At 32.0% G+C, this 22,449-nt stretch overlaps 4 protein-coding genes across 7 annotated transcripts in view; 2 read left to right on the top strand and 2 right to left on the bottom strand.

Annotated features, from left to right (window-relative positions):
- Window positions 1-305: 305 nt before the first annotated feature.
- Window positions 306-1,779, bottom strand: LOC101898873 (proteasome subunit beta type-6). Its single transcript, XM_005179445.4, has 3 exons — window positions 1,616-1,779; window positions 1,073-1,547; window positions 306-552 (listed from the first exon to the last, which is right to left on the bottom strand). Exons 1-3 carry the CDS (start codon window positions 1,658-1,660, stop codon window positions 419-421), a joined length of 654 nt encoding a protein of 217 aa, XP_005179502.1. The 5' UTR covers window positions 1,661-1,779; the 3' UTR covers window positions 306-418.
- An 876-nt stretch (window positions 1,780-2,655) lies between these two features.
- Window positions 2,656-4,682, top strand: LOC101899223 (exosome complex component RRP42). 3 transcript variants are annotated; one of them, XM_005179447.4, is made up of 6 exons: window positions 2,656-2,753; window positions 3,053-3,145; window positions 3,214-3,410; window positions 3,501-3,666; window positions 3,721-4,009; window positions 4,335-4,682. In XM_005179447.4, the coding sequence occupies exons 2-6, from the start codon at window positions 3,089-3,091 to the stop codon at window positions 4,514-4,516; spliced, it is 891 nt and encodes a 296-aa protein (XP_005179504.1). In that variant the 5' UTR covers window positions 2,656-2,753; window positions 3,053-3,088; the 3' UTR covers window positions 4,517-4,682. The 3 variants fall into 3 exon arrangements, with proteins under 3 accessions (XP_005179504.1, XP_058976096.1, XP_058976097.1); XM_059120113.1 differs by lacking the exon at window positions 2,656-2,753 and adding an exon at window positions 2,808-2,826; XM_059120114.1 differs by lacking the exon at window positions 2,656-2,753 and adding an exon at window positions 2,878-2,896.
- Window positions 4,505-5,667, bottom strand: LOC101899055 (ER membrane protein complex subunit 7 homolog). The gene is made up of 3 exons (XM_005179446.4): window positions 5,477-5,667; window positions 5,012-5,395; window positions 4,505-4,950 (listed from the first exon to the last, which is right to left on the bottom strand). Exons 1-3 carry the CDS (start codon window positions 5,564-5,566, stop codon window positions 4,696-4,698), a joined length of 729 nt encoding a protein of 242 aa, XP_005179503.1. The 5' UTR covers window positions 5,567-5,667; the 3' UTR covers window positions 4,505-4,695.
- A 5,077-nt stretch (window positions 5,668-10,744) lies between these two features.
- The window catches only part of LOC101899404 (putative ferric-chelate reductase 1 homolog), a 45,333-nt gene continuing 33,628 nt past the window's right edge, over window positions 10,745-22,449 (top strand). For both annotated transcript variants that reach the window (XM_005179448.4, XM_005179449.4), the window contains exon 1: window positions 10,745-10,935. The gene's annotated coding sequence lies outside the window, so the exon portion shown is untranslated. The remainder of the gene's footprint in view (window positions 10,936-22,449) is intronic.

Genomic DNA, 22,449 nt, shown 5'->3' on the forward strand with positions numbered 1-22,449 from the left:
GTGACGGTTCCGAACAAATCTAAACTTATTCTAAAATTTGATATTTCCGACATTTTTTGCTTTCATTCAATAAAATTAACATAAAATGTAAAAATTATTATACGTTTGACTTTGTTGCAGTTTTTTTTATCTCATCCAGAATGGCGTTCCCATTCCACCGAACAATTTTTTTTGTTGCATATGATGAACTCAACAGTATTGTTTTGTTTGTCTCATCTGGAGTTAAAATACAACGATGGAGTATGAAATAATTGGTTTATATGGCTGCATCGGCTCTGTAAAAAATAACTTTAAATCAATAACAATTTTTAATTTTTAGCTTCTTTGAAGCTCCCGCTTTCAAGTTTTATTTTTTTCAATTTAAATTTATTACAAAAGTTTTATTTTCATATTCATTAAACAAAATTTATAAAGGTGCTTATTGACCGGCGACTACGGCCTCACCAGATTCAGTGTTGAAGAATAATTTCCTTTCAATGCCGTCTTCTGTGATAATACCAATGCGTACAACACCACCGGAGCTGCCATCGTGATACATGGCATGTCTTACAGCTAAAAATTATAAAATTGAAAATTAATATAACCTTTTTGATATGTCATTATTATACGAGACCCGAGTGGAAGAAGTGCCAAATATGAAGCATTGATCATTTAACCATATAGTAAAGACACAAGAAGAGTATGGCTTCTGTCCAAAACGTATTGAAATATTGCAGTTTTCAAAACATTGCATTGCGCACAGATGCTATAATTACCACAAATGCATAGCTTTTAAAATCTACGGGATTTCATACACGTTTTGGATTCAAATAGTTTGCATGAATTTTGTATTGCGGAGTTTTGAAACAAAATACTTTCTTGACATAACAAGGAACTGATATTTTGAAATTATTTCAATGCCATGCATCTTAATATCAAAATTAACAAATAAAAACCGCTAAGTCACTTCCGATCTGTTTGTGTCTTTGCTATGATTTTGTTATCGACCACACTTAATACAAACCCGTTACTTTCGCAATTTTCCCAATTTCCCTAACTTCTTTTTCCACAGCCCAATCAAGCTTGAACCTACCTTTTTTAACGAACTCCACACAATCATCCTTTTTCATGTTGGGCTTAAAGAACTCCCGAACAAAACCGTAAATATAACTGGAACCAGAACCACCAATTGTGCACGCCTCTCGTTTCAACATACCGCCCAATGGTATGGAATAAACTTGACCACCTTTTTTCTTATCCCAACCGGCAACAATAATGCCAGCTACCAATGAATCTCTATAGTTATAACAGTAGTTACGGAATTCCGAGGCAGCTTCAGCTACCAATGGTTCTTCGCCGGTTTGATTTTCATGATAGTTTAGGGAGTATGCAACAATATCGGCAATGGCTTGTGTGTCAGCCGCCGAACCACTGCGGCAGCAATAGATTTTGTCGGTGATGCGAGTCAATTTATCGGTGACTCTGTTGGCGACATAGACACCAGTGCTGGTACGTGAATCGGCACCAATAACAACGCCACCATCAAATTCCACGGCCATGATAGTTGTCTGGAAGAGATCAAGTTTGGAGGTATTTGTCAAAAATAAAAAAAATAATGAATATATTGTTAACTTACACCAGTGCTGTGGGCAGCATCCATCCAATCATTTCCAAAAACCATGATTAAAGATTTGTTTTAAATGAATCTTCAATGAAAATATTAAAATCGTTCCGGCAGGCAGTTCGCAATTGGTCTTTTGCAAAATGACTTGAATGTTTTTTGGTCTTCTTCTTATTTTTGAAAGACGCCATTCACTGACAATTGATAACATTATGTTTTCTAGGTGCCTTCACATGTTGTAAAATATCATATGGGTTTCGTTTAACTGTTCCCAATATTTACTTTGAAATTTAGCAAAAAACGGCTATAACGGCACCGAATGTGCAGTTGTTCCTTTTTTAATGACGCGTTAAACAAAATTTAAAGTGGGCGTTCATTCTGATTATTTTTAAGCTTTGCCCTTAACAAAATGTTTTTCTTTGTGTACGTTTGTATATTGTTTTTAGTAAAAAATACAATAATTTGAAAATATTTCAAATTCGATTGCAAAATAAATGCATATTTTCTACGCTTATCGGCAACACATTGTACAATTTTGGGATAAAACTGCATTGTCCTACTATATTAGATTCAATATTGTGGAATAACCCTTAAATTTCATTTTTATTTCGCGTGCTTTCCCCAATATAAGAACTGTTGCATATTTACAAGTCTATTTGACACAATAAGACGCCAGCACAGATTGTATTTTTCTAGCTTCTTTGAAGTTGAGCAACCTTTCTTATTGAGCCATGGTTGATATTATATTTCGTAGTATTTTTTGCTAGATAGAACTCAAAATTTATTCGGTTAGTAAAACCTTTATTGGAACGGAAACCCCTTTTTTCATTAACTTCTTCAATTATTTAATCTAAAATATTCGAGAACCTTGGTAGTTTCTCTGGACGTTCGTGAAATCAAAGCAACGGAAATAAATCTGAAAAATTATTTAGATATTTTAAAATATTATCTATATATTTGGCTCCTGTTTCGTACTAATGTTAAACAATATGACAACAGTTATATTACAGTAAACCCGATTTGGTATGCCCTAATATTCTTTTCTCGATCTTCAAACCCCTTAAATCCAGTTTGTCGGTGATTTTGTTTTGATTCTAAACATTTATCAGCTTTTCTGTTTCAGTTGTTGATTCTTTGGTCGGATTTCAGTTCAGTAAGTTGAAATCTGTCTTTTTTTATTTATAAATATTTAAAAACCACTGAAGGCTGAGGAGACATTCCAGAAGGTAGTCATCGAGTCTTAATTAATTGGAGTTTCAATCCCTTCAGTGATTTGTTATATGAAAACGGAGGCGGGTAAAGCTTGTACTTCTCACGTGTTTGAATTTTGGCGGACGTTGAAAAGCCAGCAGGACTGACTTGAATCTTTTTCACAGTTTACATTTAACCAATTTTCCTTTTTCTAAAAGAAAACCTAATTTAGATTTAAAATTTAAATTATCTCTTACATAGGTGATTTAAAAGGGGCCTGCAAATAAATAGGAAATAATGGCAAACGTAGCACTAAGTGAAGCTGAGAAAACCTTTATATTACATGGTGTTGAGGCAAGTTTCCAATGTCTTAATATTTATCAATGTATTTTTCTTACTAATATTTATTACGTGTTTTGCAGGAGGACTTCCGATGTGATGGTCGTTCGCGCCGTGATTATCGTCCCATGGAATTGGAATGTGAAATAGTAAACAATGCCAGTGGGTCGGCAAGATTACGTTTGGCAAATACTGATATCCTGGTTGGTGTGAAATGCGAAATTGATACACCCACATCATTGCATCCGGATCAGGGGAAAATTGAGTTCTTTGTTGATTGGTAAGTAATAAATATATTTTAAGATTCTATAGAATCGTACTAAAGTTATGAATTTGTTTTAATACTACTTTAATTTCCAAATACTTTCAGCTCTGCTAATGCCACACCTGAATTTGAGGGCAGAGGTGGTGAAGAACTAGCCTTAGAGCTGGCCGATACTCTAACGAATGCCTACGAGTCACCTTCAGCCTTTGACCTTAAATCATTGTGTATATTACCGGGGCAACATTGTTGGAAACTCTATGTGGATATTCTGGTATTACTGTCAAACCATTGTTTATAATCCCATTTCTAAAACATGTTTTTATAGATTTTAGAGTGTGGTGGAAATTTATTTGATGCCGTGTCATTAGCATCCAAAGCGGCTATATTCAATACAAGAATTCCCAAAGTTACTGCTGCTGTTATGGACGCTGGAGAGGCTGAATTGTTAATTTCCGATGACCCCTATAATTGTACACGCATTGAAATTGATAACATTCCGATATTGGTAACAGTTTGTAAAATAGGAGATTGTTGTGTGGTAGATCCCTCAGCCGAGGAAGAACAATGCAGTACAGCAAGTTTAGTAGTGGGAGTCTCGAAAAGAAATAATAAATGTAAGTATTCAGTAGCAAAGAATAAATGAACGCACAGATTAGTAACTTTGGTGCAGCATTTTAAATCATTCATCATTAGTTTTTAATACAAGGTATCGTGTATAACTATTGTACAAAAAATTATGTTATATATTCGATTCCAAAATACTGTTGTTGCATATTTTCAATTCAACATACAAACAAAATGTGCAGCGTTTTGCCAACCAATGTTTTGAAGAGTAAAATTCATATTCTAAAATTGTGTTTTGAAAGTTAGTCTATATCGTAGTTGATATGTTACTTAAAATCTCTGGTACTGATCTTATCTTTTTTATTCGTTTTTTAGGTTATGTCTCACATACACACACTGTAGGTGGTGGATCATTGCACAAAGACACCATGTATAAATGTTTAAACTTGGGCGTTACGGCTGGTGCAACACTCAACGATGCCCTCGAGAAAGCCCTGCGTTTGGAAGAATCCCGTGTGGGAAACAAAAGGAAAGAGACTGTTGGATTTTTGAAATGAATGTCAAGTTTGTCGTCTTCTTTACGTTTTATTCATGCTGTTAATATAAGCAGCCCATTGTTTAAATAAGTTTTTATTACAAAAAAATCAATGTATGTAGAATAATAGTAATGTTTTGATATTTGTATGCGTTACAAGTAAATAAACTAATACATAATTTCCTAAACCTTGCACTATGACTAGTTCCTCTTTTTGGTTTGTTTGGCGCTGGATGAGGGCTTCTTTTCTTTCTCCGGTTGTTTGGGGGGATTGCCGGTAAAAAGCGATGTAATCATTTCACTGATTTCCGGCATGTCATTGTTCATTTTGGGGAATTGCATGTTTTCTAATTCCTTTTTGGTCTCGGGATCGTTGATCATTTTGGGTAATACCCACATGAGCAGCAAGGGAACCACCATCATCAACACCATGGGACTGAAGAGGAAATCAGTGATCTAAAGCACACAGAAAATGGATAAGAATAAAGAATTTCAGTAACACAAATTGTTAAATTACCTTCCACTGCTCTCTTGTTTGGAAATACTTAAATCTGGTCAATGCCTTCAGCTTTAGTGGGTAAGGCACTTGTACAATCTGAGACGGCTGTACATAATTTACTTTACGCGCACGGAATTTTCCTTTGGGATTGATTTCTACTCTGACCGGTTCATAGAAATAATCTGGATTAACAATTTCCACAACATAACTTCCGGAAGGCACTGAACTAATAATGAAAGAACCATCTTCCCTTATGAAACCTTTGTATTCACCCCCATTAATAGAGAGCACTGTGTCTCCTTGCCATTTGTTGTTGGGAACTGCATTGGGATTGTAGGACATCTGTTGGGCCTCGGGTGGATAAACTTTGCCCTCAATTGTAAATAAACCAGATACTTCATCCTATTCGGTGGTAGACGTGTTAAAGTGCATTAATTAATAAAACATGAACAATTGAGAAAAAGGTCACCATCATCTATTTACCACCAATTCATCTTGAATTGTCAAATCCGCTGTGGCAAAACATGCCATGACACATAGAGCCAAAAGCTCCAGAAAAATATTTGATTTCATTTCTTTTGTAATATTACTTCGTCGTAATTTGTAAATAAATTAATTTTAGGTGAAAAAATTAATTTTTCTTCGTTCACGAGACCAGAGTACAGAGGTGGAAACAAAACGGAAACCCGATGCCGGTTTTGCCTGAAAATGGTCGCCGTTTGAAGATATCACAGTGAAGTCGACGGCCACATGTAGAGTTTATAGGAAAAGAAAATCAAGACTTTCAATATGGCAAAAATTGCTTTATTATATTGTTATTATTATTCGTTTTCGTTGTATATTTTTCGGATAAAAAATTCAAAAGTAGATCTGATATCTTGTAAAATAGTCTATCAAATCACTAAATAAGCAAATAAAGAATCCAAATAGCAGCGCGGACAGTCAGCGTGTCTAGGGAAAACAGTGAATGTAATAATTTTTGAAATCCAGCATTGGTGAAATCTAATAGATCGTTTATATACCAAATTCTTATAATCAACTAGATTTACATTACAAAAATAGATCTCACGATGAATTTATTTTAGATCGAGTGAGGAATCTACATATATATTGTATTTTCTATTCCATATACGGCATATATTGTATTTTCTTTGCAGACGGTCACCAATTTATATAAAAGCAAAGTCAGTTGTCTCCGTATTTAATTGGATACTTATCACAATAAGTCCGAGTAAAGATTTTGTGTGTAAACGACAGAAAATGCAGAGCTGGATTTCCAATAATTAAGTGAGGTTACGTTTCTAATTCTATCATTACTGTATCTAAACAAACAAACTTAAACCACTTGCTCTATCAAAACGTGCTAAAACCTATAATGTAAAAATGTTTATAATTGCAAAAGGAGCATGGTAGAAGCATACAGGTAGACGCATCAACGATTAGGAACATTGATATGTTACATTTTTTAAAATGTTTTATCAAAAATAAGTAGGATTTTATTTGATTTCTTATGCATTTTCCAACACTTTTTACAAATTCGAATTAGTTTTCATACAACTATTTCAATTCCAAAATCGGGTTGACAGTTCATTGTGCCAGCGGATGTATCCATGGCAGAAGAATACAGGTAGATGCACCAACGCTTGGGAGCATTGATATGTCAAAAAAATTTAAATGTTTTTTCAAATATAAGTAGATTTTTATATGTTTTCTTATACTAGGTCATTCGGAGGCTATTATAATTTGCGTTTTTCACAATTTTTACAAATTAATTTTTCATTCAACATTTTCAATTCCAAAATTGGTTTGACAGTTCATTGTCCCAGCAGCTGTGTCGACGCGTCTACCTATATTCTTCTACCATGGGATGTAACGATGCGACTACTTGAATTCTTCTACCATTAAAAGGAGTAAGCATGGTTCAATAAGGAAGTAGAACAGCTTCGTAAAACTACAGAAATACAGCCCTGAGGCTATGACGGTTTCCTGTCAGAATTATTCAAAACTATAGGCAACAAGTTGTTTTCATTTATTTGATATGTTTTCTTCATTTTTAACATGAGTCGAATAGCGCGAAAGATGAATGAAATGCTAGCATGTTCTCTCAAAAATATAATCCTAAGTGTTCAATCTTTCAATTCCATGGCAAATCTGGTTAATATCATTAATGCGTGCCCCGCAATTTAAATTTCTTCCCATCATTGATTTTGAAAATGTTTTGTTTTTATTTTTCAAAAGAACAAATACATACATAAAATTGGCAGAAGTCGGGCACACTTAGAAAAAAAATTGTAATCAGCTGGTAGCTCTACCTTACCTTTTTATTGTACCATGGGAGTAAGTAGTTGCAGGTTGTGGAACAGATCAAATATTTAAAAGTTTTATGGAATTTATTTTATCGGTATCAAAATGTTATTGGTCGGTTATTACAACAAGTTTATTTTGAGTTTTATGCGTTATGCCAAATCGGCGATTTAGTGCATTTTCCCGGAAAATTCATTGACGTCAGCAATTGCAATTGTGGGTATTTGTGTTGGTCATTGCAGATGAATACTGCCAGCCACAAATGAAAATATATGGAATAACCATAAAAGCGTACACCATCATGGCTCAAAAGCTCCAACTCGTCAAGCAACATTATTTATGCCAACCGTTTGTGAGAACTGAAATTATTAAAGAGATTTTGCGATCAATGAGTCACAAAACTGCTAGCTTTCGGCGAAATCCAACACTAAACTCACTGTAGTAAGAGATGATTGAGAGACTGTGCATGAATCAGGGATGTGAAGATGAATTTCACTAAGGGTATTATTAAAAAAAATGGTTCTGCCGATATTCTTAATGAACATCAGAGAATTTCAATAACATAAACATGGAAAGAAAGTACTTAAGGTGCAAGCATGGTTCAATAAGAAAGGTTGCTCAACTCCAAATAAACTTGAAAAATTCAACTCTGAACTGGAATCTTATAGTGTCAAAAATACTTTTAGATATGCAACAGTTGGCTTTTGTTTATTTTAATTTTTTTTAACAAAATTCTTATATTGGGAAAAACCCGCAAAACAAGAATGGAATGTTTGGTTTATTTCATAAGATTGAATCTAACATAGTAGGACAATACAGTTTAACCCAAAAATTTTACAATGTGTTGCCTCTAACGTCGAAAATTTTCATTAATTTTGCAACAGAATTTAAAGAATTTTCAAATTATTGTATTTTTTATTCAAAACAATACACACATTCACAATATGTGTATATCTTTTGACAGAATAAAGGTACCAAAAAAATTGTATTTGGGGGGTAGCTTTGTTCTACGGTCTGTAATTGTGCCATGGGTGCAAGATCAAAAAAAGCTTGAAGTTATGGCTAGGCATTTAATGTCAAATTAAAATGGAAAACGACTGCAGGATTTTAGTGCTACTCTGTAATCCCTTTATGAAATGTCAAAAATATGCGTAGCCATGACTTCAAGCTTCTTATGTACTTACACCTTTATTAACTGTGAAATTTTATGGCGCGTTCAGGTTTAAGACTTTATCCGGAGTAACCAACTCCAACCAACCAACTTGAATTTTACCTTGGTACTGCGGTACACTTAAATGTCGCAAATGTTTCCTCCGTTGTACATTTACGTTCGAACGATAACGAAAACACTAGAAGTTGCACACATCGTATGATACATGGACGACATTTGAGTTGTGAAATATTAGAGTAAAGCACATATTTGCCTTTTCGATCAAAATTAGCCCTATTTTCATTGGAAAAAAATAACCAAAAGTGTTGTTTGCTCGTAGTGTGAAAATATACAAAATTACATTTGCGGTAAAAAGTCACCCAAAAAGTATTTTTGTAGAAAATACAATATAATCACAATGTAACCTTAATAATATCGTCTGATAGCAGCTTAAGATGTAAACTTTGTTTTTGTTCAAAATCAAAAAGAAAATAAGCCAAAAATGAAGAATTTTTCCATTTTTCCATGGTAAAATTAAGAAGGTAAAGTCATTTCAAATAAGAATATCCAACTCTATATTTTCTATAATTTACATTGTCAAATTTTAATGATTTGTATATTTACAACTGATTAATAAATATAAAACTTGACAACAAGAAGTTGTCAAATCAAAAATGTTAAAAAAAAATTGTAAATTATAATGATTGCATGACTTTACCTTCTTAATCCTACCATGCATCTTCCCATATCTGTTCGACAAAAAAGTACAGGTGGGAACACATAAATTGCTCTTTTAACTGGAACAAGTCATCGGCTGGCTTCTTCTTCGTAGAGAAACAAATGAGTGAATGAGAGGTAAACATTGAATTTTTTTCTTAACTAATAAATAAAAATCTGACAATTTGTTTTAATATTTTAATTAATTATCACATAATAGGCATTTGACAACTACATTTTCACTATGAAAATTGCAACTCTAATTCAATATTATATATACTATAATATATACAATAGATTTCAACCATGGTTGAAGAATTCAGGTAGTCGCATCGACACAGCTGCTGGGACAATGAACTGTCAACCCGACTTTGGAATTGAAAATGTTGAATGAAGAAAATATTGAAATTCGTAAATTAATTTCAAAAATTCATATCATAACAACCTCCGATTTGCGTCGCATATGAAAAACATTTTAAAACTTTTGACATATCAATGTTCCCAAGCGTTGATGCATGTACCTGTTTTCTTCTACCATGGATTTCAACTGTCATTGCCTTTGCGTACACGCTATGGTAGAAGAATACAGGTAGACGCATCCACACAGCTGCTAGGACAATGAACAATCAAAATAATTTTGGAATTGAACATTTTAAAAGTAAAATTATTCAAATATGTAAGAGTTGCGGAAAAACGCATAGGCCCGTTCTTATATTTTCCCTTTATAGTCCACTTTTGTTACCCCTTACTTTAGGAAAAGTGAAGGATAAAGTTCACATTATCGGATTCTCATTATTACATCTTTCCTTTAAAGTATATGCATTTCTTACAGAGATATGGCAAGCTTTTTTAAAAGTAACTGGTAGTCACAGCATTTTTTTCACAATGGCATCTTCATTTTAGGTTGAAAATAATAAACAAAACGAATTTGTAATTAATTTCGTGAATTAAATTTATAATTCAGCTCTTCAATATAAAATAAATGATTTGCGTTATCCATTTCTTTATTTAAAAATATATTTTGCTGTTATTGTCATATTATCAATATAAAATATGACAACATGAATTCAATAAACTTTACGTTAAATTATAAAGGGGAGATGGTCTGGCCTTTTACTTATCGGACAGTTTTTATTTAAATGAGACTTGTAATAACGAAAAACGATTTTTGTGTCCGACAACATAACTTTTTTATCTATCGGAAAGATGTGATAACCGGCCATATTATAATAACCTCAGATCGACGTCGTATAAGAAATCATATAAAAATCTATTTATATTAAAGACATTTAACAATTTTGATATATCAATGTTCCCAAGCGTTGATGCATCTACCTGTATTCTTCAACCATGGTAAACGTTTAATAAAATCTATTGGATTTCACATTTCGCCTTAACGTAAATATGCTTTAAAACGAGAATAAGCATTGCAACATCCAGAAACTCTTATTTGTATCTCTAAAATCATTTTAATGTAATAAATTACATTGAAATTAATTTATCAATAAACTACTCCCAACTCTGACCTCCAGCAAGCTTCATTACTCCAGCTTTAGCGTATATGTTAACAGTCAAGTTTAGTAAAACGAGTCAGTTACTGACGGTCGGTGTAGCGCGAAAGGTTGTTGAATTGCGGTAAAACAAGCGAGTTGGACCAAAACGTACAAGTAAATAAATAAATATACGCGGTTATAAACCAACAAAAAAGTTAAGACAAATTAACATAGATATTCTAAAAAGAGTTAATATTTTTTGGTGCAAACGTCTAAAAGTGAGTGTAAAAATATTGCAACAACAATAATAAGTAACACTTTAAAGAAAGTGCTTTATTTTGAAATTTGTTTTGTTTCATTTGGCCATCGTTTTTCTTTATTATTGTTTGTCACGTTTATGCGATTTTTTTTCGAAAATAAAAGAAACAAAAACTACAAACGTCAACATTCGACAGCATAAAAGTGCATCTGTGTGTATGTGTCAGTCTGGTGGGTATGTGCAGTGGTTGGAATGCATTTTGAATGACCGTCGTTGTCGATGAAAGTGAAAACTTGTTATTTGTTGCCACAAAAACCTAGAGACAAATATCAAGTTTACAGCAACAACAACAGCAGCGTTCGAAAGACAGGTTGGTCCGTCGATCCAAACTCTGCTAGTCGCGTTCAATCTGATCTCAAACAACAATTGAAGGAAAGAAATAACAAAATAATAATAATAACAATGTGAATAAATTCCAACACAAAAAGCAAAAACAAAACAACACACATAAAAATAACAAAAACATCAAATCCAGTCAAACAGCATTCAAGAGATTTGTGTGTCGCGGTTTTTTTTTTGTTAAAAAGAAAAAAAATTGCCAATAAAAAACTATAAACCACCACGAAGTCTGAATATGGTGAGATAACTTATTTTTTGAGCAAAAACACTTGCCAGCAGCAAGCAGTCGTTGTAGGAACCCCACCAAAGAATTTACAATCATCATCACCATCTGAACACCTAATCTAACTGAAGCTTTTTAGACACCATCATAAAACAGGTTTTTTAACTCTTTTGTTTTTATTATTGCTTTGTGATCTACGCCGGCCTGCTGATGCTGTACTTTTTTGTGAAATCACCTTTCAAAAGAATAGAAACTTTTCTAAATCTCATTGCCGAATAGCAAAAGTTCTAGGTTCCCTTTTTCATGATTATTGTGTGCTTCATTGAGAATCTAAATGACCTCATTTATTTAATTTTTTTTTCGTTTGTTAAAAAGCCAAATCAGCATTAGTGCTTACACAATACGAAATTAAGTTAAACTCCTTTGGAGCCATGGTAGAAGAATACAGATAGTCGCATCGACACAGCTGTTGGGACAATGAACTGTCAAATCAATTTTGGGATTGAACATTTTGAATGAAAAATTATTGAAATTTGTGAAAATTGTTTCAAAATTCATGTCATAACAAGCCACGATTTGTGTTGCATAGGGAACCATATAAAAATCTACTTATTTTAGTCAATACATTTTAAAAATGTTGACGTTCAATGTTCCCAAGAGTTGATGCATCTACCTGTATTCTTCTACCATGTTTGGAGCCTAGACTTATGCCATGTTTACGTTAAGGTCCAAGTACATAAAAAGCTTGAAGTTATGGGTAAGCATATTAATGTCAAATTATAATCGAAAACGACGGCAGGATTTTAATGCTGCTCTGTAATCCCTTTATGAAATTTCGGAAAATATGCCTAGCCATGACTTCAAGCTTCTTATGTACTTGCACCCTTATAACTTTTTGCAGGGTTAACCTACTTCAAGCGGATTTATTTGAAGTATTAGTAATGGATATGACAATTTTAATCCAAATCCTGTGGGTTACCCATTTTTTTATGTAAACGTACTGTTACTCTAGATAATTACATATCAACGATATATTATATTAATGATTTGTCCAATATTGAGACATGGGATTTTCCTAATATATCATGGTGGAAGAATACACATAGACACATCGAAACAGCTTCTGGGACAAGGAATTGTTGAATCAATTTTGGTATTTGAAATTTTTGAATGAAAAATTCTTCAAATTTGTAAAAATTTTTAAAAATGCATATCGTTTTGTCGATTGTCGTTGTGTGAAAAAAAAAAAAAACATTTAAAAATTTTTGTCATATCAATATTCCCAAGAGTTGATGCATCTACCTGTATTCTTCTACCATGGGCTATTCCATGAACTGTCAAACCACTTTTGGAATTGAAAATCTACAATGAAACATTTTTTAAATTTGGAAAAAATTTTGAAAAAACGCGAATTATAATAGCCTCCGACTGACGTAGTATAAGAAAACATATAAAAATCTACTTATATTTGAAAAACATTTAATTTTTTTGACATATCAATGCTCCCAAGCGTTGATGCATCTACCTGTATTCTTCTGCCATGGGCTATTCTTAAACCATACGGCATAAAACGCTGTTCACATAATATAATAAATCCAGTGGATATAAACTATTTTTCCAATAAGATATGTGTCAAATTAAAATTAATTTAAGATTTGACGTATGTGCAATGTAGTTGACATTTAAAATCCACTGGATTTACTAGATGTGAACATTAATTAATAATTGCACGGTGAATAGTCGAAAGGGGATATTTTTGATCCATTTTAATTGTCCAATATGTGTGTTTTCACAATCAAATTTTACACGATAAAATGCTTTAATGTAAACGTGGTATAAGACAATTCAAACCTGTCCGTTCCATCATATAATAAATACGTACTCCGTTTATCACAACTTATTATTAGATTAGCTGTAAAAATACTGATGTACTTAAGGTCGTAGTACTAAAGAAAAACAAAGTCTTCTGATTTCACAAACATTTGCAAAAATTTGTTACTGCAACGAAAACGATTGAGAAGGGTATTTTGACAGTTATTTTACTGACAAAGATTTCTTTTTTTAATCACTTGTAACTCTTTTTTGATTATCTGATTAGAAAACCTTTTTAATTTTAAACTTAAAAGCCTAACTGTATTTATTTAAGGTAAGAATACATAAAAGGCCTTTTTGAGTGGCTTAATTCATCGACTGGCTTCATTGGAAAATAATAAAGGAGCTTAGGGCAAAAATCAAACTAAGTCAACTTAAAACTCATTTTTTCCACTTCAAAGAAGCCAGTCAGAAAGGCCTTTTATGTATTCTCACCTTAAGTAAATACAGTTAGACTGTTAAAACATTTATAAATCCGTTGAAAATAAATAAATCAAAGATGGGAACCCGTTCTCTATACATTAAAATTTGAGGAGGTAAATTATAGAAAATGCTTCTTACTTTACCATGGGAGATTCTTCACTTTTTGTCTTATTTTCTTTTTGATTTTGAACAAAAACAAAGTTTATATCTTATTTTTTGCTGCGTTGAGGCCAATTTATAAAGGACAAAGGCACCTGAATTAAAAAGCGGCTCTAAAGGTGAGGGTACATAAGCAGCTTGGCATTATGGCCAGGCATATTCATATCAAATTATAAGGGGAACGACGGCGGAATTTGAGTGCGCCTCTGGCATTCCTTTATGATATGTCACAAAATATGCCGCGCGAAGACTTCAAGCTGCTTATGTACCCTCACTTTAATATTCCTTTATAATTTGATAGAAAATTAAGCGAAGCCCTGGGTGTGTTTGGCTTTTAGGTATCATACGATTCCGCAAAAAATTTCTATCTTATGTGCAAATATTATAGACCAACTAATTTACCACAAACTTGTTATGATATGTATTTTTTAATTTTTTTTCAAATTTGAATGATTTTTCCATGGTTCAATGAAATAACGGTAACCTCATTTCAAATTAGCATTCCCAGCTCTGCATTTTCTGTAATTTACCTTGTCAAATTTTAATACATAAAAAAACGCGGTTTTGTGTGGATTTATGAATTTAAATTTTGACAATGAGATGTTGTGAAATACATAAATTGGAAAAAATTGTCTACATGACTTTACCTTCTTAGTTCTACCATTGTTTTTTCTTTCTAAAATTTCAATTCCAAAATTGGTTTGACAGTTCCTTGTCCCAGCAGCTGTGTCTATGTCATGGTAGAAGAATACAGATAGATGCATCAACGCTTGGAAACATTGATATGTCAAAACATTTTTAATTTTTTTTTTCAAAAATAAATAGATTTTTATAAGTTTTCTTAACGACGCCAATCGGAGGTAGTTATGATATGCATTTCTCAAGAATTTGGACAAATTTAAATAATGTTTCATTCAACATTTTCAATTACAAAATTGGTTTGACAGTTCATTGTCCCAGCAGCTGTGTCGACGAGTCTACCTATATTCTTCTACCATGGTCTATGCGATAACCTGTATTATTCTACCATGTTTTAATATAATGTCCATATCGAGTTTACACACAATTTTTTTTTTAATTGACAGTTCATGAAAAAATATAATTTTAAAAATTTGTGTGTAAACGTGCCTTTATGCGTCATAATAAGTCTTTTGAGTATTCAGTTTATGAGGTATTTAAAAGCTTCCTTAAAGAAAGTTTGGGTATATAAGAATGGAGATTATGAAAAGATCGACCAAAGTTTTTATTTATTATTAATAATCTGTATATAACATATAATTTCTATTAAATACTCCCCCACTGTGTGCACGTCTTTTCTTCAAACAATTCAAAGAAAAACAATCGTCACTGCGAAAAAAAAAACTATTAATAAAAAATATTAATATTTGAAAAACAAAAAAAAAAAAAACACATATCAAAAATACCATTGATTCCAATATGTTTGTGTATTCAAAGATATTTCAGTGTCATTTGATAAACTTGTTTGTGTTTTACCAATTTTGTGGCTTTTGCTATTGTGCGATGACGAGTTGATATAAATAAAAACAAATTGAGCATGCGCTACCATACCACCTTCGACCATACCTAACCAACAGCAACCACTCACTTTGATGTTATGCTAGGCGAATAAAAATTTTTGTTTTGAAAAAAATATATATAATTTATATGCACTTGAAATGCTAGAGTAAAGTATTATGGTTTAGAATAAATTATTGTAGTGTACATATGTAGATGTGTTTGTTTGTAATTTATAAAAATTTGGAAGGGGGTGTGCGTATGTTTATTAGATAAATAGCATTACCACTTAATAGGTGTTTAATGTCAAACGTCATCATATAAATGGGTATATTATTTGAATAAAAATTCAAATAATGCCATGTTTACCTTAGAGTTTTTTGCAGGGTTTAACTATTTCAATAGGATTAATTTGAAGTATAAGTAATGGATATGAAATTTTAATATAAATCCAGTGGGTTAACCCATTCATATGTAAATTAAATGTAACAAATCTCTTAAGATAGATTCTGATGATTTCGACATTTTAGCGATTTTTTTCTTTTATTAACAACGAAATATGATATACTTAAATATACTTTGTTTATTCTAAAAACTACAGAAGCATTAAGAAATCTCCTTTCATTTTTTCTGAATTTTTATGATTTTACAAAGATGGAGGCATATTTTTGAATGGTCATTTTAAACTCACAAATTTGACACACTTTTTTTGGAATTGTTGTTTCTTTTTCACATGAAACTGTTAAATTTTAAAATACATTTTTTTACCTCGAAACCAAAAGTCAAACAAAGAAAGAGCAAAAAAAATCCCGCCTTTTGCCAAAATCAAACCTTAATCGGTGAATGAACTTTGAATGAAATCGTAAAAATATTAATTAATGTCCCAATATTTGCTTGTCAGTTTTATCTGTTTGAAATTTTAAGGGCCAACATTTTTTTTTAAATATTAACTGATGTCATATGTCATCACATCTGTTTTTGGCCTGTGTGAATCAGCACGTTCAAAACTAATCAAACAAATGATGTTCTCACTTATCCACGTGTTTAGCACATGAAATATTTTTAACAGATAAAGGTTGAAGTGTGGAACGGCTTATCTCGGTTGTAAAAGTCGTTCAAGACATGTCATCAAATGAGTTGAAAATATTTCATTAGAGAAATATCTTTAAAAATGTGACTAATCTGACGTTTACACAAGACAAATTTTCTTGAATCAGAGTTGTATTTTTCTATCACATACCTGCTGGTAAGGCTCTATTAGACGGAATGTTTTATGGCACCACTTTCGACCAAGCGAAGCAACTCTTTAGCTCTCTTGAGTCTATTTTCTTTCTGTTGCGGTGTAAGTTCTTGCACTTTTTGGAATTTTAATGGCTTTATCCCGAGCTCATTTTTCAATATTTGCCAAATGGAATATAGCGATATGTTCAGCTTAGGAACCATTTTTCGGCCACTGCGACGCGGGTTTCGATCAAGTCACTTCTTAAATTTCACTGCCTAGAAAACAGGTCCCCCATCTCCGATTTGTGTATGTTGCAGGGAATTCATTAATATACTTTTACACAACGAAATGTTGTCAAATGAGTAATTTTGCAAAATTTTAAACATAATCCTACTATGACCTTGAGTTAGAAATTCCCAAAAATATATTTTCGTACCTAAACAATGGACGCACGTTCAAACCATATCTGCAGCCATAGTTTATTGTTCAATTAAAAATATGTTAGAACTATTTTAGACTTGCTGGGGAAATTTAATCTCTGTTCGTGGAATCCCCTTTAATCGCAACACTTGTTATTGAGTACAATATTCTTTATTTTTGTTTCCCAGACATCAAGACATTTTGTATGAGTTAAGAATGTACGTGACCTCTTCAAAGATTAGATTTAAGTAATTGTCTTTGTCGAATCATATGGACAACAAAGAGTTTTGTTCACAAAATTGCCACTTAGGAAAGCTTATCTTTAAATGCGGTAACCAGCAGAGTAATCAAGAGTGTTTAGGTTTTAAATCTCAAGAAATTATTTATAAAAATGTCTATATACTTTGGGTATGGTAGAATGCGAGGGAAAGAATTATTAAATTATTATTAATTAATAGAGGTAGACTCATGGCAAAAGAATACAGGTAGAGGCATCAAATTGGGAACATTGATATGTCAAAAATTATAAAAGTTTTTTTTTTCAAAGATAATTAGATCCCAATCGGTGGATGTTATAATATGCATTTTTTTTAACAATTTTTCCAAAATTGAATAATTTTTCCTTCAAAATGTCATTTCCAAAATTAGTTTGACAGTCCATTGTCCCAGCAGCTGTGTCGATGCGACTACTTGTATTATTCTACCATGGGTAGACTCATAATAAAGGTAGCTAAATCTAATATGGCAACCCTATTTCTAGCGAACTCGACGAAATAACATTTATTTTCATATCTAAAATATTTACGTATGACAAGTGGCAAATTTTACAAAAATAGTAAAACATATTTTTTTTTCAGCGTTTATTTACCTTTTCTTGGGCTTAAACATGTAAAAATAGAGTTTTAAACCCTTCATCTTAAGGAAATGTTCTAGGCGAGGTTAGTTCTTGTGCAGTCCTCGAAAGGCGTTTTATTTTAAGTAAGTTTTTAAGGACCGAATCTCAAAATAATCAGCTGATAAGTGTTGCTAAAGTCACAATATCTGCTATTTGGAATCTGTAATAAAATGAAAACGTACCTTGACAATTTCCTGTAATGAATTTAATTCAGATTCGAATGGAAATGGGGGACGACATATAAAATCTCTACCTGGAAAGAGTCTAATGTATGCCATGCTTACGTTAGAACTTTTTGCAGGGTTAACCTACTTCAAGAGTATTTGTTTGAAGTATAGGTAATGGATATGACAATTAGAATCCAAATTCAGCGTGTTAACCCATTCATATGTAAACGCTCTGTTAGATCTCACCAGAATGGAAAAAAAATAAACATATGATTGCACAAGGTTATCTTCATAATTCCGTCATGCCTAGGAGGAGACTTTGTATGTATTTCATATTTCTGTAATCTTACGTAAAAGAATAATTTTATCTAGATTTTATGACCGACTTTATTTTATTCCTCTCTTGGTTGTGTATGTATACATAAACAAACATCAGCTGATCGGCATTTATATCCTTTTATGAGTGTATGTAAACACACAAAATTAAAACCACTAGATCTTATAAACCCAGTAGCAAAACGAACTTTTATATCAAAGAGAATAAGAAAGCAAAAAACAGGGAATTAATTACATCGAGAGAGATTCGCGAAAATAAATTGGTAAATCGGTAGGCCCAGAACCGAAAAGTTTTCATCTTTGTTTAACCTAAAAATTAAATCTTTTTTCGAATATTATGTTGAAAATAACTGGTTCAATGACAATTTGTTAATGACTATTGTTTAATTAACTTCATTATTAAGACAAGGCAAAAAATGGGAAACAACAATAAACATAAAAAACCACGACGCTAAACTAATTACAATTGTGGGGGTTAAAAACAATTGTTGTTAGCTATTGTTTTGGTGACAACTTGCATTGACTTCAATTATCCGAAATGTGTGGAAAGTGTCCACTGTCGACACGTTACTAATCAAAGAAATAATAGCCTAAGGGTGAGAATATAAAAAAAGCATTTTTGACAGGCTTACATCATTGGCTGGCTTCTTCGTAAACGAATAAAGGAGCTTTAGGTTGACTTAGTTCAATTTTGGGCCATAATTTACACTTGTTAACGCTACAACCAGATGTAAGTTGTGTTCCAGTACTTTTTTAATAGTAAAACTAGCAGAAGAACAGTTCAAAATGCCATTCTCGTTTAGATGTGCTCAAAAAATAAGGGAACGGAAAATTATCAGAAATGCGACAAAATGTCAACATTCCAAAAGTAAACAGTCTAAATCGGACTGGTAAAACCTTACTGAAAAGGACGCCAAATTTTAAAAACATGAGTATTGAAGAAAATAACTTAAAATTAATAATCAGAATAATCATCCAAAAGTGAATACATCAGATGGTCCATATTTTCTCTTTTTGTTTTTTGACGACAAATATTAATTTTTCCTTTAGTTTTTAAGTTGATCATTTTCTTTATTTTTGTTCTGACGCGCGAACATTGTATCAATACATTTTTCAACCTCGTTAGCCCTGCCAATTAAATGTCAAAATTACAATATGCACATTTCTCCTAGGCCAAATCAATGTAGCTAAAATAAGCCGAAATGTGCACCACTCAGGGCCATTTTTTCCCGAGAGAGCTGCAAGTTTTCTAGTTTTTAGAGTACGGTAACGCGTTGTAGCAGAATTAGTACTAATTTGTAGGTTCTGGAACATAACTGTAATGTCAACATTCATTGAAACTGCTATCAAACGATAAGGGTTTTACATATGTAGTGTCAAATTTTTGATATGTAGAAGTTGTACATATCATGGTAGAAGAATATAGGTAGACGCGTCGACACAGCTGCTGGGACAATGAACTGTCAAACCAATTTTGGAATTGAAAATGTTGAATGAAAAATTAGTTAAATTTGTAAAATTTGTTGAAAAATGCGAATTATAATAGCCTCCGAATGACGTAGTATAAGAAAACATATGAAAATCTACTTATATTTGAAAAAACATTAAAATTTTTTTGTCATATCAATGCTCCCAAGCGTTGATGCATCTACCTGTATTCTTCTGCCATGGTACATATAGTATGATACATGGACAATATTTTAGCTGTGAAATACATGAGTAATAAAAATATGTTCTTTTTCGATCACAGCGAGACCTATTTTATCGAAAAAAATATAATTAATGCATCGACGCAGCTGCTGGGACAATGAACTGTCAAATCAATTTTGGAATTGGAAATTTTATATGAAAAATGATTTAAATTCGTAAAAATTGTTGAAAAATGCATATCAGTACAACCTCCGAGCTTTACTCTCTGTTGGATATTTGTTTATCTTTTTCCTGTGATTTCAATCACAATACTGCATTTTGACATTAAATTTAATAACCAGCTGGCTTGGGAGGGGAGTTGGTCCATGATTGCAACATTTGTGTAAATTGATATGTGAAATATATTTTGAAGAAAGTAATTGGTGTTTAAATGTCTTCCGATACATTCTGTAGTTATAAAAAAATACGTTGCTTACTATTTAGCACAAAAATTTTATTAAAAAAATGACTGTTCTTAGTACCATTATTTTTCATTGTATTGTTGATGCGGCTATCTTAACTTCTTTATCATTATTGTACTTATATTTCATTTAAACTTTAGATTGACTTGCTTAGCGAGTAGCCGACTCATAACAATTTGTACCAGCATTTTCTCCCAAGTCTTGCTAGTTCCCTGCACCATTGGACACTTTCAAACTACATTATGTTTACACTATCATAATTTTTGTTGCTGGCCATGATTATTATTTTAAACCACACTTAACTATGCAAAATTCTTAAATAAATGTGTGTGTATAGTTGTGTCGTTGGAGCTAGGAAAATTTCTCGTGTACTTGAATATTTCTTTGTTTTTTTTTTTTTCTTACAGCCAAAATTACGACATTTGCGTGTCAATTACCAACACCAAAAAGAAACAACAATAACAACGTAATCACGTTTATAATAGAAAATATGGGTACACATTAAAATTTCCAAAAACAAGCATAACGCCATATCGACAAATTGCCAGCTCTCTTTGCTTGTGTCATAATTGCAATTGCTATTAGTTTTTGGTTAAATTGAATTTTCCCAAATAAGGTGATTTATTTTTAAATTATTAGTAGCTATTCCAAATAAAGGTGCCGTTGGTGCTTAAGCATTTGATATGCAAAAGTATTTAAATGTTTTTTATTTCGTTTTTGGTTATTTTTTTGCATAAGGTTGCCAATATTAGTGAAAGGGTAATTTCTTTTCTTTTAAATTGCCGAAGTGGGCATTTGGAAAAAATCGCAATGTTTTGCAAGCGTTCAAGTTTCTCTGCACTGAATGGTTGTGATAATGAGCGGCCATTGTTAATTACGTGTTTAAGAGTTCATATAAATTTAAATATTATTTCTTATTCGGCGTTTAAAGTTCGTTTACAAATAAAATCGTTAACTCTTACTACTGACCAATCACAATAAATCTGACTTTAGAAAACATACATTACACTCTTTACACAAGATAAATTTCATGGTAGAATAATACAGGTAGATGCATCAACGCTTGGGAACATTGATATGTCAACATTTTTAATGATAAGTAGAAAGTAGATTTTAATATGTTTTCTTATCAGATTTTACAAATTTTAATAATTGTTCATTCAAAAATTTCAATTTCAAAATTGGTTTGACAGTTCATTGTCCCAACAGCTGTGACGATGCGAGTACCTGTACTCTACTACCATGCCAAATTTTCTTGAATCAGAGTTGCATTTTACTACAACATAAACACGACAACGATTTTTGACATTGCGAACAAATTAAGAAGAAAAACAACCAAATATTTCCTAAACAAGAGAACAGAATAAAGGATCTATCAGACGGAATATTTCTTGCATATGTAATGTCAAATTTGCTATGTGTAGACGTAGCACATATCGTGTGATACATAAACGAAATTTCATTTGCGAAATAGTAAAAGTACATGCGTACTTTTTCGATCATAGAGAGCTCTATGTTGATCGGGAAAATATAATTTAATCAAAAGTGTTTGTTTGTTGTTTATTATTAAATTAAATTTGTGGAATAAATTCATGCATAAAGCATTGTATTTTTTATAAAATACAGTACAATCACAATGTATGTAAAAAAACATATGCAATGTCTAAAACATATGCAAGTGTATGATAGCAAAAATATGCAATATGTCAATTTTGACATACACACGGAAACACACATAGATAATAAAAGTGACAGCACATATATAAAACCCATTCCGTCTGATTTCTTTAT

Source organism: Musca domestica, unplaced genomic scaffold (assembly GCF_030504385.1).
Source record: "Musca domestica strain aabys unplaced genomic scaffold, Musca_domestica.polishedcontigs.V.1.1 16, whole genome shotgun sequence".
Classification (NCBI taxonomy): domain Eukaryota; kingdom Metazoa; phylum Arthropoda; class Insecta; order Diptera; family Muscidae; genus Musca; species Musca domestica.

Excerpts from the sequence above, each read along its gene's own strand:
- LOC101899055 (XM_005179446.4), bottom strand. The coding sequence starts at position 5,566 with ATGAAATCAAATATTTTTCTGGAGCTTTTGGCTCTATGTGTCATGGCA. Across the intron at positions 5,396-5,476 it reads CAATTCAAGATGAATTGGTG|GATGAAGTATCTGGTTTATT; the intron begins GTAAATAGATGA and ends ACCACCGAATAG. Across the intron at positions 4,951-5,011 it reads AAACAAGAGAGCAGTGGAAG|ATCACTGATTTCCTCTTCAG; the intron begins GTAATTTAACAA and ends TGTGTGCTTTAG.
- LOC101898873 (XM_005179445.4), bottom strand. The coding sequence starts at position 1,660 with ATGGTTTTTGGAAATGATTGGATGGATGCTGCCCACAGCACTGGT. Across the intron at positions 1,548-1,615 it reads ATGCTGCCCACAGCACTGGT|ACAACTATCATGGCCGTGGA; the intron begins GTAAGTTAACAA and ends GATCTCTTCCAG. Across the intron at positions 553-1,072 it reads TGTGGAGTTCGTTAAAAAAG|CTGTAAGACATGCCATGTAT; the intron begins GTAGGTTCAAGC and ends TATAATTTTTAG.
- LOC101899223 (XM_005179447.4), top strand. The coding sequence starts at position 3,089 with ATGGCAAACGTAGCACTAAGTGAAGCTGAGAAAACCTTTATATTACAT. Across the intron at positions 3,411-3,500 it reads ATTGAGTTCTTTGTTGATTG|CTCTGCTAATGCCACACCTG; the intron begins GTAAGTAATAAA and ends AAATACTTTCAG. Across the intron at positions 4,010-4,334 it reads CTCGAAAAGAAATAATAAAT|GTTATGTCTCACATACACAC; the intron begins GTAAGTATTCAG and ends TTCGTTTTTTAG.